Source organism: Macaca nemestrina, chromosome 3 (genome assembly GCF_043159975.1).
Source record: "Macaca nemestrina isolate mMacNem1 chromosome 3, mMacNem.hap1, whole genome shotgun sequence".
NCBI lineage: Eukaryota > Metazoa > Chordata > Mammalia > Primates > Cercopithecidae > Macaca > Macaca nemestrina.
Window position 1 is genome coordinate 4,465,664 of NC_092127.1, and position 15,223 is coordinate 4,480,886.

The window sequence follows — 15,223 nt, forward strand, 5'->3', positions numbered from 1 at the left end:
CAAATAGATTATTCATGACATGTTTTTCCTAATAAGGAATTCACTATAACAATACAGTATTTTCTAAAATGCTAATGATGCTATTGTATTCGTAAAATCCTGATTGGTGTAGCACAATAAAAGAATAAATCTACTCTCAGTGTTTGCTTTTTTAACCCCTAGTCAATATTATTGAAACCATCAAAATAGGATTCAGAGCAAGTTTGTAAGTTTAGTAACATAGTTAACCTGACGGTTTTTAATAAGGATTCTTCGGTTTTTAACATTAATTATAACATGTTATAATACTATTACAATGATATTGACAAAGATCCACCAAACTTAACTTGGCAAGGAGGTGAAAGTGTTCTCAAATCATTCATCAGAGGTACATAAAGGCTCTGAAGATTTGGGTAGGCCTGTGCCTCACACTTATCTGAATGTCCAGCTCTCTCCAGGGAGCAGGTCCTCAAGATGTGGCTGGTTAGGATATGAGAGTAATTTTTCTAACAGCTTAGAGAATTACTTAATCAATAAGCGTAAGGCTTGTAATGAAATGTTTATTGATTTGGGGACATAAGTGGTGTGGCTATACAGTAATCAAATTAGACTTATTCTAGGTCATTTGAAAACCTATCTGCTTTAAAGTGAAATCAGAGAACTATGCAGTTACTATATCTATGTTTCAAGCCTGTGTAATAGAAGTTTGTTTTGTTTTAAAATAAGTAGAAAAGATTCACAAATTACGGTTCTTTATCTGTGTGCCCATGTGTATTGTGTGTATTTAGTTATAATTTTAACTAAACGTTCTTACTAATGTTTGATCTTCTATGCATGCATTGTGTGTGCCCCGTAATGGTCAGTACTGTGCTGTGGGTAGACAGGCGTGCTTGATAGTCCTGAGCTCGATATCTGTGAACTAAGCCGATTCAGTTCCATCAGAATAGATACCTGTTGAACATCTACTCTGTCATCAGCACTAGGCTGCATGTTATACAAAATATTAAAGAAGCATATATATGACCATCTTCAACAATAAGCTTGAGATACCATTGGGTTCTAAAATACCCTGATACGAAACAATCAAAACAATGAATAATTAAGAAATCAAACAGAGCTTGATGAAGTGCTCAGTGAGGCTGAAGTGGGGAGAAGCCAGTGGTTGAACATGTCTTTCTGATCCTTTACCAGGTATTTGATCCTCCTAGAATAGGTTGCTTCATGTTATATACATCCAAACAACTGGATTCCTTATGTTATTCTCCTGGCTCTGGAAACATTGATTCACTAGAAGATATCCCTGACTAGGTCTGAGAACCAATCCCTTGCCTCGTGTCGAAGGACATCCATGTCAATGCTGCATGCGGAACAGCACGACAGTATTCTGACCGCTGACATTCTGACTGTCAGAGCAAAGTCGTCCTCCACGTTTACTTGCTACTGACTCCTACTGATACCATTTGGCACCTCTGTTGGCAGAGTGGCATGCCCGCCAGTCAGCCACTTTCATTCTTCCTAACCACTCCCTGGGCCCTCAGATACACAAGAGAGTGATTTTCAGAAATAAGGGAAGAGAGAGAAGGCAAAGAACATACCATGCCCTCTGACCTCAGTTTTCAAAATAAATAAGAGCTTGGCAGCTGATTACTGTCATGTGATTGGAAGTCTTTTATTATCGCCTGATGGAATGATGTCTGCAGGGAACTATGTGCTAATTTAACTCGATGGCTTTGCACTTTTCCCAGAGCCAGATAACAGTGAATGGAAACTCTGGAGGTGCCGTGAGTCCCATGAGTTACTATCAGAGGCCGTTTTCCCCCTCGGCATATTCTCTCCCAGCCTCACTCAACTCCAGCATCGTCATGCAGCACGGCACGTCCCTTGGTAAGTAATTTGCTCACCCTGATTTCCATGGCAACCTCAATATGGCAAGTACAACCACAGGAGAAAAATATGCAGCATCAAGGTGAGGCGGGGGGCGCTCAGCACTCCACTATTTCATGACCCTATCCCCAGGGAGAAACTGGGGCAGAGGACCCAACATGGGAGAAAATGGGCACCATCCTCTTCCAAGACAATGACTCCACCTGTGTCTGAGCCTGGAGTGGGCACTTAAATGTCTGGGGTGGTGGAGTAGAAAGAAAACGAAGATGGTTACTTAGGGTAAGGGGGTTTACACCACTGGAGGACATGAATGCAGGCTTTTCCACTAGGGCAGCTTGTTCGTCTTTGGAAGAGTTTCCACCATGTCCACCGTGGACTATTTCCTGGGGTCTCTATAAGGGAGAATTGTTTGACAGGTAAAACAGTGTAATAGGAGGACAGGCTGTCCTGCAAAGCAGTGACGCAGTCATCTACTGGCTCACAAAGGAGGAAACCACCATTCAAACCAAGGCTGGAAGACCTGTAGTCAGGGATACGGTAGCGGGAAGCCACACAAGAGAAACTTAAGAGTTCCCTTAAATGAAGGTTCGGTCATTGTATAGCGCAATCGTTCTTAACCCTCTGAGGACTGGGAATTCAGTAAAAGACAGAGCTCTCCTCCAGAAAACAAATGGACATACGGACATTCATAAAAACTTCTAAGCAGGTAATTTCATGGGGCTCATGGACTCTTTGTGGTCTCCTGAGAAAGAAGCTGTGCTATACAGTGATAGAAATGCTCTTACATGATAAAATATATTCGGATAGTTCAGAAAATAATGTGATAAAGACTTTTTTTTTTTTGAGACAGAGTCTTGCTCTGTTGCCCAGGCTGGAGTGCAATGGTGCGATCTCTGCTCACTGCAACCTCTGCCCGCTGTGTTCAAGTGATTCTCCTGCCTCAGCTTCCCGAGTAGCTGGGATTACAGGCACCTGCCACCACACCCAGCTAATTTTTGTATGTTTAGTAGAGACAGCGTTTCACCATGTTGGCCAGGTTGGTCTCGAACTCCTGACCTCAGGTGATCCACCTGCCTTGTGCTGGGATTAATCCCAAAGTTCTGGGATTACAGGCATGAGCCACCATACCCAGCCCATAAATATTTCTTAGTTTGTAAAAATGTAACTTAAAAACCTAAAATATCAAAAAGCAATATGAAATTGAACTATCATAGGAATTCAGGCTGAACAAGTTTCCATGAAGTTGACTTACTAGGAAGCTTCTAGGACAGCAGGGAGCAGAGGGCAATTCTCAGGACCGCAGCACCATTCTGCACCTCCCAGAAAAGGAGAGGCCAGGTCCTCTGGCCACAGGCGCCAGCAACAGGGGGAAAGAAACTAAAATCCGGGACTTGAACCACCGTGTCTTCTTTGACAGCAGACAACACACCTCCTTCCCCAGCACTGACTCAGTATTAAAAGGCTATGATGTTGTTTGTTTATTCAGGGACATTTTATGTCAGCATCCAGCATATGCATGATAGAACTCAACTTCTGAGGTCAACCAAAGCTCTCTAACTATAAAACTTTAAAGGTAGCCGTGGGACTTATTAAAGTCTAAATATATCTGTGCCTTCGCCGATGCTATGCCTGAGGATCATCTGTGAATCCCTCAATGGTGTCCTTTTAGAGTTAAGAAAGTCAAACTTGCTTATGCTGACATTTTGCCCTTAGCAATCAGCCCATAGTGTAGTATTATGATGGAAGTCCATTATATCTAGATTGTTTAAAATGGAACCATGCATTTACACACATACGAAGTAAAACTCGACAATTTATTCTAGCCATAGCTTTTTCCCAAATAATTATTAACAGAGTCTGACTCTGTCTCATTGCCTGTCTTAGTGAATACAGTTTTGCCCCTGTCCCCATCCAACAAAAAAATATAAATACTTGAATGTAGATAGGCTTTGATTTTAGAACATATTGCTAAGCAGATTTATTACATGTAAAATATTCTACATGGAAAGACATTCCACATGGAAACATTGAACAGATTCCAGCTGGCCAGTGCTGTGATAGGTCTCGGGGGAATATGTACGTCTACCTTGCCCTAGATGAATTTTGTATTGAGTTTAGGACAAAAGATTGCTAAGATGACAAAAGATTGCTAAGATCTCAGCTATGGTCTCTCATGACCATATATGAGGATAATAAAATAAAGGGTAACTTCTATTGCATAAGGTATGGGTTCATAGAATGCAATGGATCAGATGTGAAGGCAGAGTTGATTCTCCTTGCTTAGAGTAGGACTTTGCACGTGCTAGTGTTCAAAAAACAGTTGCTGCTGATAAAAATACTAGTATCATGGCGGCCCACTCAGGTCCTTTTTGGAATTAAATAGAAAGTCAATTAGTGTCACATATCTCATTGTGTCTTAATAAGGACTAGCTTGAATGTTACTTTCACATTCAAGGGGCCATTAACAGGGGAAAGAAACTACAACCGGGGACTTGAACCACCGTGTCGTCTTTGATTGCAGACAACACACCGCCTTCCCCAGCACTGACTCAGTATTGAAAGGCTATGATGCTGTTCGTTTATTCAGGGACATTTTATGTCACCATCCAGCACATAAACTGCGCATAAAGCAGTTTTATAACTGGCCTTATCCATTCTTCATCAAAAAATGTATTAAAAATGCCTTTCTGACGCAAACTAAATTGAAAATAGTCATAATCATACTAATAGCAGTTACAAATGTTACAGTGGATTTTCCCTTAGAGAGATCTGAATTATAATTACCCTTATATTGATGAGTTAAAATTTCTTAAAAAGCTTACTTATGGCTGGGTGCTGTGACTTACGCCTGTAATCCTAGCACTTTGGGAGGCCGAGGCGGGTGGATCATGAGGTCAGGAGATCGAGACCATCCTGGCTAACATGGTGAAACCCCATCTCTACTAAAAATACAAAAAATTACCCAGGCTTGGTGGCGGGTGCCTGTAGTCCCAGTTACTCAGGAGGCTGAGGCAGGAGAATCGCTTGAACCCAGGAGGCGGAGGATGAGACCACGTCACTGCACTCCAACCTGAGCGACAGAGCGAGACTCCGTCTCAAGAAAAAAAAAAAAAAAAAAAGCTTACTTATGATATTTTATACACATTTTTCATGAAAAATATATTTGTATATGATATATATCATATACACATGATGGTATCAATGAGTCCCACCCTGAAACATGAGAATTCTTTTCATTTCTACCTTAAAGGACTTTCTGAGTGGCAGTCCTGACAAACCATGACATAAAGAGTAAATACAAAGTGTCATTCTTTGTCACCAACATTTTCAATTTAATTGCAGAAAAATAGAAAGGCATATTATTAATCATACCAGAGGAATGGTAATAATGTTGATTTTTAAAAATATCTGTGAACTAGGAGTAAATGGAATATATACTGCATGTCTGTACTCTGTTGCTTCTGAAAGTATTCTAGAAGTTACTAAAAACCATGAAGAACTTGATAAGCCTCATCTAAATTATATCCTTAAGGCAGTTTTTGTCGTCAAAAAGTAAGAAGTCATGATTTTTTATATTTTAAGGTAAAAACGCACATAGGAAATGTACTAATAATTTTAAAGCATTTTTTTATTCATAAGCTTTCATAACCATAGGCTTGGATGTGAAAATTTTTTTAAGTGATTTTTGGTTTTGCTTCATTTTTAGGAAATCACTGTTACTGACTCAGCAGTCATATCTTTGTCTAGAAATACATTTCAAAACTTGTAGATAATAGTAGTTAGCAGTATCACAAGAATAATATTAATGTAAATGATGACCTGAGGGAAATTACTAACCTTGTCTCAGCTCCTGCCCCTCATCTATAAAACTGGTTCTTGCTCCCCCTATCCTGCCCTCCCTCAAAGATTACTGGAAGGATAAGAAGAGATACTGCATGTAGAGCACTTCCTAACTCAGAGGCTTCCAGACCGGCATGTAACAAATGCCATTCTTCCCCAGCCTTCTTCATGAAACGGTGAGGCCCTTGCCGGTATAGGTCTGTTCCCCGCACACCTACACAGTCTCCACCAGCTCAAATGGAAAGTAAATGAGTTAAAAGGGATAGTGATGGCAATATGGACTCTGTGTTGCAGTTGGCATAAATATACAAGACACCATGAATTGATGCTTCCCTGTGCAATGAATACATTCCATGTTACCAAATTTTCTGTACAGATTCCACAGAGACGTATCCCCAGCACGCGCACTCTCTGGATGGCACCACCAGCAGCTCTGTCCCCCTGTACCGATCCTCAGAGGAAGAGAAGAGAGTCACCGTCATCAAAGCCCCGCATTACCCAGGGATCGGGCCCGTGGATGAATCCGGAATCCCCACAGCAATTAGAACGGTAGGAAATGCCAGCGTGTGCGTCTGTCTGGGGCTGTGCACAGACTCCACAAAGGACAGATTGTCCATGGCTTTGCGCATTCCTAGGGTCTTATATAATGAGGATTGCCCTCCGTGCCATCCGAGTTCTCATGAATGTTAGGCTGTGTGTGGCAGAGAAAGAAAGCTGTCGATGGGAGAGAATTACACAATCTGTTTTTCTATTTGAATGAAACATCATGAACATTGCGATTTTGTTAAATGATAAAACTAGGTTGTGTGGTTTAGTTTGTTTGTTTGTTTTTCTTTTACCTTTTACCAAAGAGGCTTAGGGCAATAGAGACAAAAGAGAAGGAATGAGACAGTGAAAATTCTTTGGCTGCACTGAATTCCCATGTGCATTGCAAATAAACCAGTGATGTATTCGTTTCTTGAAATGGATGTGTGTTAACACCGGGGGATTGGGAACTGTGATTTGGGAGTTGGGAGGTGAGATGATTGGAGTGAAGAGAGTTAATGTCATGGAAAGGAAAAGCTGTCTGAAGAAAAATACACATTTTAGTGTCCCTCTTCAGCCATGCCTGCTGAGAGCTCTCCTGGGATGATAAGTGAAAGTGTTTGGGTTTTTTTTTTAAGTTTTAAAACTCTGCCAAAGCATTGCTCAGTGTATCTGGGCAGCCCCTTCCGGCAAAACGCAGCAGTAGCAGAGGCAGCTTCTGAGAACCTGGGCAGGCAGCAGCTGGCTGACCAAGTCCACTGGAAGAGAAGGCTTGTGCCAGCCAGGAGAAGGAAGCCGGGGACAGGATGAGAGCAGCAACACCGTTGCAGGTGAAGCTGGGGGCCCCGCGGGGAGGGAGCACAGCTGCATGTACTTTGAAGCAAGACCCATGTAAAGCTGGGGTGTGGCCAAGAGCTGCTCCCCGGGAATGCAGACCTGGGCAGCCACGACAATAAGGGATAGAAGCAAAGAACGGGAAAGAGATCAGGGGGAAAAAAAAAAAAAAAAAAAAGCCATGGTAAGATTGGAAACAGTCAAAAAGAACTAATGATAAAGTGTGGGGATTTTCTTCTCTCCTTGACTTTACATTTTTATATGGGGATTATGTGTTTTATGTACAGACAGAAGAGTTTAAAATGGATTATTCTCAGCATCTGTATTACAACTGGAAGCCAAAAAGTAAATCTGTACAGCAATTACTGGGGTTTTAGACTCATTAGATTGAGGGAATGTGACTAATTATGATGCTCTAACAATCTGTCTTGAAACTGACAATTGCCATATTTTTATGTGCCAAACAAAAGTTCAGGGATTATGACCAATATTCTTCATTTTGTGATGATTACATGTTTCTGGTGATATGTTTTCTTGTTCATTTTCCTTATAAGATTTCTGACTCAAAATGGTTAAATTTGAAACTTTCTTCTAATTATGTAGGGATAGACAGACAGATATGGTGTCATTGGTTTTGTGTAATTGACACTTGAGGCACAGTATAGACAAAACTAAGAAGTCCTGATTCTATGTAGTTGTAGATTCTGTCTGAGAGGATTTTGTCAAAAATATCTGAGTATGTTTTAGGTCAATAAATGATATATAATGGACGTGCAAGCCTGGTCCATGTTTTTATCCATTATAAGACATAATTTCCTTAACTAACCAGACTTTGCTTGGTTAGTTTCAAAAGGAAAAACTGAGATGCTAGAGATGGTTGATGAAAATTAAATCATCTTAAAATTTTTTAAATGTTTATCCACTGCCAAATCAAAAGCACGTCTGGGTATGCATAAGCCAACACACTACACATTTAATGCCAGTTTCCCTTCTATAAAATAGAAAACACAATGTAACCAATGCAGAAGTTCCTTATAAGGAACCGTAATTTTTATGCATAATTGTCCTCTTACTTAGACCTTTAAAACTTGACAAAGAAGGTACAGTTCTATGAGGACTCTCGTCTTACACTGACCATACAGCCCTCCCGAGCACATCCCCTTGTTTAGCTTTGATTATAAATGTCAAGTCAGGCTGTCTCTGAGCCACAGCAGGCCAAGACTCTCCAAGGCTGTTTTTCTTTCTCATGCGTGTAGAAAGTAGTGATGATCAGATTCAGTGTATTTGCCAAAGGCGGTACTGTCGCAATGTACCGTGCTGTAGGATCATTTTAGACAGCCAGCCTATGCCGAGGAAACAGAATTTTGTAAAGTCATCCAGAAACTCTAGAAAGCCAAGAGTCAACAAACAGTACTTTTGAGCTATTTTAATGAAGGCAAGCAGCCCTCCAGATTGCCCTCTCTCATGTGACCTAGGACATCTATGTGAACCTTTCACTGCTGTTCTTCAAAACAACAAAAATCACCAGGGCTCAGCTCCCATGAGATTGTGTCATTAAGGCCAGCTAGTTAAGTGAAACACAAGATTCTTCTACTTCCAATATAACACTTGGTTGAGTATTTTCAAAAGTGAAAAGGAGAAAAAAATAGAACAGAGTCACTGTATACTGCTGTGTAGAAAATATGTCTTTTTTTTCTTTTTGGAAATCTCTGCATGTTAAATTGGTGTAGAGTTCTGATGTTTTGAAAACTGTAGGAATGTAAAAATTCAGGTCTATTCAGTCGAGGTTGTAGAAAAAACTGCATCGTGAATTGCTGGTAGCTGTTTATTATGCAAAATGATTTTACATACAAAAGTAAACTTCCTGAAATTTGAGTAGACTGTTTTCTTATTCTGAACCTTAGGCATAGCAATCTCTATGATGGCATTTACAAAATTTACAAAAGGAACTTTAAATGCTGAGAGTACTTCTTTCAGAAAGGGATATAGAGTTTTAATATTTTAGTTTACCAGCTTCATATTTCCTTTGCCAACGGGGCATTTTCTGGCCTCTCTGTGCTCACCATATAAAGCTGGCAGATGGCATCACTGTGAGATTCTACCTGATATAGGCCCTCCAGCAAGTGAAGAAAAAAAACCTGTCTGTCAAGACGCATTGCCATATACAGTGATAGAACTCACTTCGTACCCTTCCTTGTTGCCATTGGCATGTCCAGGAAAACATTTTTGCACAACGTTATGTTGTATTTTCTGTTGCTTTAGTACCATAAAAGAAATGAGGTTTAATGAAAGAGAAATCAGTCCTTTATAAAAATAAACTTTCTTGAAAGATACATGTTTAGCAACTTTGAGCCAGCAAATAATAGATTCTTGCTTCATCACTGCAATCCCTTCCACCATTTCCCATCCTTTGACTGAATATTCCACCAATAACCTCAACTATGCCATGGAGAAAGAGCCCAGAATGAAGAGTTGACTCACAACAAAGTCAAGGGGCCCTTAATGTTAATCTGTATTTGGGGTGATTTTCAGAATAATATACGCCCAGAGGTCAAAATAAATTTAGATATAGCACAAAACCCTTAATGTCCAGATGAAAAATGCAGTGACCACATTTCTGAGGGGAAAAAAAGATCAGGCAAGAAAATCTAAACCAAAGCTCAGTCTAATAAGTATAAGAATACTTTTGTATCAGTCCTAATGGAATTTTTTAAGTCAAGAGAGCTGTCTTGGAAAGTCTGGTATATTTAGTTCCTATAAGCAGAATGGTCAAGCTTGTTGCCCAGGTAGCTCTAAGAGAGTTGGGGTAAGATCTTGCAAAATCTATGAGTACGATTATAAAAGCACGTGTCTACTTTTACAGGTGTACAGAAAGGCAGAGTTCCATCCAATAGGCTACCTTGATTCATTATTTCATTCTACAAATATTTGTGGTTCCCTAGTGATATTATTGAGTAGTTATTATATTCTAGGCATTGTTCTAGGCCTTGTGTAGACATCATCTCATTCAATTTCCATAACAATCCTAGGACTTAGATATAATTATGATATATTACAGAGGAGAAAACCGAGGCTCAAGAAGGTTGACATGACTTGCCCAAATTCGTATTGCTAGAGTGTATTAAGCAGCAATTTAAGGAACCAAGATTTGAATCTTGGTTCAAGATTCTACATTAATTTCATCTTTCCACTACAACTTACTGCTCCCCTCATGTCCGAAGCCTGGATCCGGGAGGACTTCTACTCTCAAGGAACTTACAACTTTAGCAGAGCCAATGTTGTATACACTTTATTATCATATTAAAATTTTTGAAGCAATATCTACATTCTTAAATTTTCTCTAGGACTCTAGGACGCCTACTACATTCTGTATTTTAGTAACTTAGACTAGTAAATAGCAAATGTATTTCTCTAGAGCCACGCTGATCAGAATACAGTTTGAGTCAAAAATATTCCCCAGTGAATTCTGAAAACACCGTCTTGACAGAACGTTCAATAAAAAGCATCTAAGGATAATGATGATTATCTACCAAAAGGAGTTAAGCAATTTATTACAACAACAACTTTTATTAAGTGGACTTTATATAAATATATTTGTGCAAATATCAACTCTCTAGTGCTGGGCGCAGCTATAATTTGAAAAAATAAAACCATAGCATCTGAAGTTCCAATTCAGCCTAAATTCAAACACAAGGTAATATATTAACAAACTGCACACGTAACTAAATAAATTGCTGAAATTGTCATGAAGCCATAGTAAAGAGTCAGAACATTTTATCACAGAATGGGACTCTGTTATTAAGAAGATAAAATAGAGGAATGAAAACGCTGAGGAGCCATGTTGATTGGAAGCCAGTTTGTAACCACTGGACGCTCTGTTCGTTACAGACAGTCGACCGGCCGAAGGACTGGTACAAGACGATGTTTAAGCAAATTCACATGGTGCACAAGCCGGGTACGTTTGCTGCTCTGCTTTCTGATCAGGTCCTAGTGGGTTGAAGGGGGTACACTCATCTTTTGTGTAGGTTTGATTCATACACAATGTCAAGACCCCAGCAAACTCCACATCCCCTTTCTTTTCAGCATGCCTCCTATTCTCCTTCTGTCACCCCTCCAGTGACAGATCCCTGTGCCTCTGCCTACCGCCTGAGCTGCCAAGAAGCCTCCCCATGGAGGACAACCAGGCACTCTGGCCTCAGCCTCCGTCCTCCCCTGTCCACAGTCTAAATCGGTGTGTTGCCTGGTAAACAGGCACACTGTTCCTCTGCCCAGCCCTGTCTGCTCTCATCAAGAGAGTGAGTCTGAGCAGGTCTGCCTGAGCCAGCTCTGTGGACAGGAGGGCACTAAAACACTTGGTAAAGGAAATTCGCGATGCAGAGCAGAGAGGGTCCCGGGGAAGCGAGGACGAGGGCCTGACTCCGCATGCTATGAGGAGGGCAGCAAGATGAGTATGTTACAGACAAACAAGGGCAGTTTGCAGAGGCCTGTGGTGGCACGCACCTGTAATCCCAGCTACTCAGGAGGCTTAAGTGGGAGAATGGTTTGAGCCCAGGGATTGGAGGTTTGGAGGCCGCAGTAAGCAATGATCACAACACTGCTCTCCAGACTGGATGACAGAGTAAGACCCTGTCAAAAAAAAAAATGGCATTATGAACTAGGAAAAATACATTGCTTTTCTAACAAATTTCTGCTGTTTCACTGAAGCTCTGCTGTCTCATTATACTTTGGTGGCAATCTGTATTACCATGATATTTATGTTTCATTTTCTAGATGATGACACAGACATGTATCATACTCCTTACACATACAATGCAGGTAGGATGGGTTTCCTTGCTTGCAATGTCTATTTTATGCTCAGCAATGGCTGGAAGAACCACGCAGTCACCTTTTTTGCCCTTCTGTTTGAGCACATGTTTTCAGTTCATATATTAGGAGGACGACGGCTTTTCCTTTCTCAGAGCATGCCTAACAAAAGGATTGACTTTTCTCATGGAAATGAGAACTAATACTGGTTTATCTCATTCATTCCCACTGTTGTTTATTCTCAGCTTCAGGAATGTTTAACCAAAGTGTGAAGGACAGGCTGAAAGGACACACTGTAACCCAGGGTACAAAATAAGATAAAGATCTTTTATCAGCAAAGAGAATGATTCCAATTGTGTAAGATCTTTCAGATACACTTCACCAAAAACAAGTCAAACAAAGTATTCTGTGACCTTGTCCCTGCTTTTAGCTCCAAAATGCAACCATTCATTGAAAGATTTTTAAAATCCCCCTTGGCGGGGCCACTTTTCTGACTCAGAATTGCCAGTGGTCATAATAGAATGACTTCAGTTCCAGGCATTGCCACTTGAATTGGCGAGCATTGGTATCTCCTGCCGGGATCTGCAGGCTGGAGGGAGGGACCCCTGAGAAATGTTTTTCCCTTCATCACTTTCTCCAAATGTTGTCTCAGGGGATTCCGCCCAGGGCTCCTCTCCCTGCCCAGCCACAGGCTCAGGACAGGTGCACAACTATTTCTTTTCTTCTTTCTTTAGACCAGGTTCTGAGGTTTTCCCTGCTCCCCTCCCCTTCAGCAGCTGTTTAACTATTGTCTTAGTGTATACAATTGAAGAGAAAATTTGCTGAGTACTTATAAGTTTATTCTTAGTACCAGTCTGAATTATTACAAGTTCCAAAATAATTGACAAAGATTTACTGTAATCAGGGCTTACGTACAGAATAAATTTGTAATTAATAAATTAATGGAAATTAGTAAATTATTAATAAATTTTAAAATCTATCTTCTAATGTATGCATTATGAATATGCTTATTGATAATAATTTCTATGCAATCATTGGCTATTTCAAGGGGGACACATAATTTAATTCATTTGTAAGAGGTTATTTGCTTCTGCTTTTTGTCTACTTTTGTTTTTTGTCATGATAGGTCTGTACAACCCACCCTACAGTGCTCAGTCACACCCTGCTGCAAAGACCCAAACCTACAGACCTCTTTCCAAAAGCCACTCCGACAACAGCACTAATGCCTTTAAGGATGCGTCCTCCCCAGTGCCTCCCCCACATGTTCCACCTCCAGTCCCACCACTTCGACCAAGAGACCGGTCTTCAACAGAAAAGTAAGGCATTTCCCCCTCCCAGGGTGGCCTGTGTTTAGCTTAGGATAAAAATAAGGCTACATGGCATTCAGTAGAAGACTCAGTGCACAACTCACAGAGAGAGTTAATATAATCTTGTTGGTCCGTACATATACCATATTGACCTCCTCGGCTGGGGTTGTAGCAAATGTTTTCACTGTCTTGTTTCATGATACCGGAGTGCCCTAAATTAGACTTGAAGTAATATGGGCACATTTTCTGCCTTTTGATCGATACATACATATAAGAGACAAGTAAATAGAAATAATGGACATGTACTTCCTTTGGTATACCAGGTTACAGGCTATGCAGTTAATTTTCTGTTTCCCCCGGTCCACTAATAAGAGACATTTTTGAAAGCAGGGGAAGTTATTCATAAATCATAAGGAGGCATTAGTTAGTGTCTGTGACTTGTTTCTACCAGTTTTTCATTACGAGTTTTCATTTCTCCACTGAAATATTTTTATACAAACTATCCACATGAAAATAAAAATTTGTAAACACATTTTATTGTGTTATTTTTACTGGGATTATGACTAATACTTCTACTTATAGGTAACCTTTATTGAGCGCTCATGACAAGCCAAGCACTAGGCTAAGCGCTTTTTCTGTGTCATATCATTTGATTCTGAGAACAACCCAGTGAGATACGATCTATTTAGGAGAGGAAGAAACTGCAGTTTAGAAAATGGAAGGAACTTATTCAGCTCATACAGCTATAGTGTGTCCAAGCCAGAGTCCAAGCTCAGCTCTCACTAAACCCAAGGCCTATGCTATCCTAGCAATTAATAAGTAAGAATATAAAAATTATTTCTTATTAATGCTGGTTATGAAGCATTATCATACCCATTCCAGAAAAATTGTATTCAACACCCTATTGTAGCATTTAGAGTGACTGATGATCAGGCCAGGCGTGGTGGCTCACGCCTGTAGTCCCGGCACTTTTTTTTTTGAAATGGAGTCTCACTCCGTTACCCAGGCTGGAGTGCAGTGGTGCGATCTCGGCTCACTGCAACCTCCGACTCCCGGGCTCAAGCAATTCTCTGCCTCAGCCTCCTGAGTAGCTGGGACTACAGGCACCCACCACCACACCCAGATAATTTTTGTACAGGGTTTCGCCATCTTGGCCAGGCTGGTCTTAACTCCTGACCTCGTGATCCACCCACCTCAGTCTCCTAAAGTGCTGGGATTACAGGCGTGAGCCACTGCACCTGGCCAGTCCCAGCATTTTGGGAGGCCATGGTGTGTGGATTGCCTGAGGCCAGAGGTTCGAGACTGGCCTGGTCAACAGGGCGAAATCCCATCTTCACTAAAAAAAATAAATAAAAGTGTTATAATAGAGTAATTGATGTTCATATAGGGTACAGCATATCCCACCAAAACGCGCACCTCATGTGTGAAGGGATTCTCATTTTAATACCAATCTCCTCAGAATGAATTATGTGAGGCCTTAAAATTGAGAAACAGTTTTCTAGACACAAATTGTTATCTTTGTCATCAAAAAATAACCAAAATTAACATTTTGATTTAAAGGTATTACCTGTCCTGTATGTTTTGTTAAAATTAAATATCTCACTGGCCGGGCGCGGTGGCTCAAGCCTGTAATCCCAGCACTTTGGGAGGCCGAGACGGGCGGATCACGAGGTCAGGAGATCGAGACCATCCTGGCTAACACGGTGAAACCCCGTCTCTACTAAAAAATACAAAAAACTAGCCAGGCGAGGTGGCGGGCGCCTATAGTCCCAGCTACTCAGGAGGCTGAGGCAGGAGAATGGCGTGAACCCGGGAGGTGGAGCTTGCAGTGAGCTGAGATCTGGCCACTGCCCTCCAGCCTGGGCCACAGAGCAAGACTCCGTCTCAAAAAAAAAAAAAAAGAAAAGAAAATTAAATCTCTCACTAAAACATATGATGACCTCCTAAAAAATTCCATATGGCTTTCATATGTATTATCTCATGTAATGCTCAAAACTCCTCTGCAAGGAAGAACAACACATTATTGCTATCTGCGTTTTACACAAATGGAA

At 40.8% G+C, this 15,223-nt stretch overlaps 1 protein-coding gene across 50 annotated transcripts in view; it reads left to right on the forward strand.

The window, feature by feature from the left end:
• Positions 1-15,223, forward strand: part of LOC105466558 (sorbin and SH3 domain containing 2) — a 379,599-nt gene that overhangs the window by 302,416 nt on the left and 61,960 nt on the right. For 48 of the 50 annotated variants that reach the window (XM_011715524.3, XM_071092729.1, XM_071092733.1 and 45 more), the window contains 5 exons: positions 1,725-1,863; positions 6,080-6,252; positions 10,951-11,017; positions 11,833-11,877; positions 12,992-13,181. In XM_011715524.3, coding sequence (XP_011713826.2) covers positions 1,725-1,863; positions 6,080-6,252; positions 10,951-11,017; positions 11,833-11,877; positions 12,992-13,181 — 614 coding nt within the window. Of the gene's footprint in view, positions 1-1,724; positions 1,864-6,079; positions 6,253-6,306; positions 7,059-10,950; positions 11,018-11,832; positions 11,878-12,991; positions 13,182-15,223 lie in introns of those variants that run through there. The other 2 variants (XM_011715574.3, XM_011715573.3) reach the window with 2 other exon arrangements.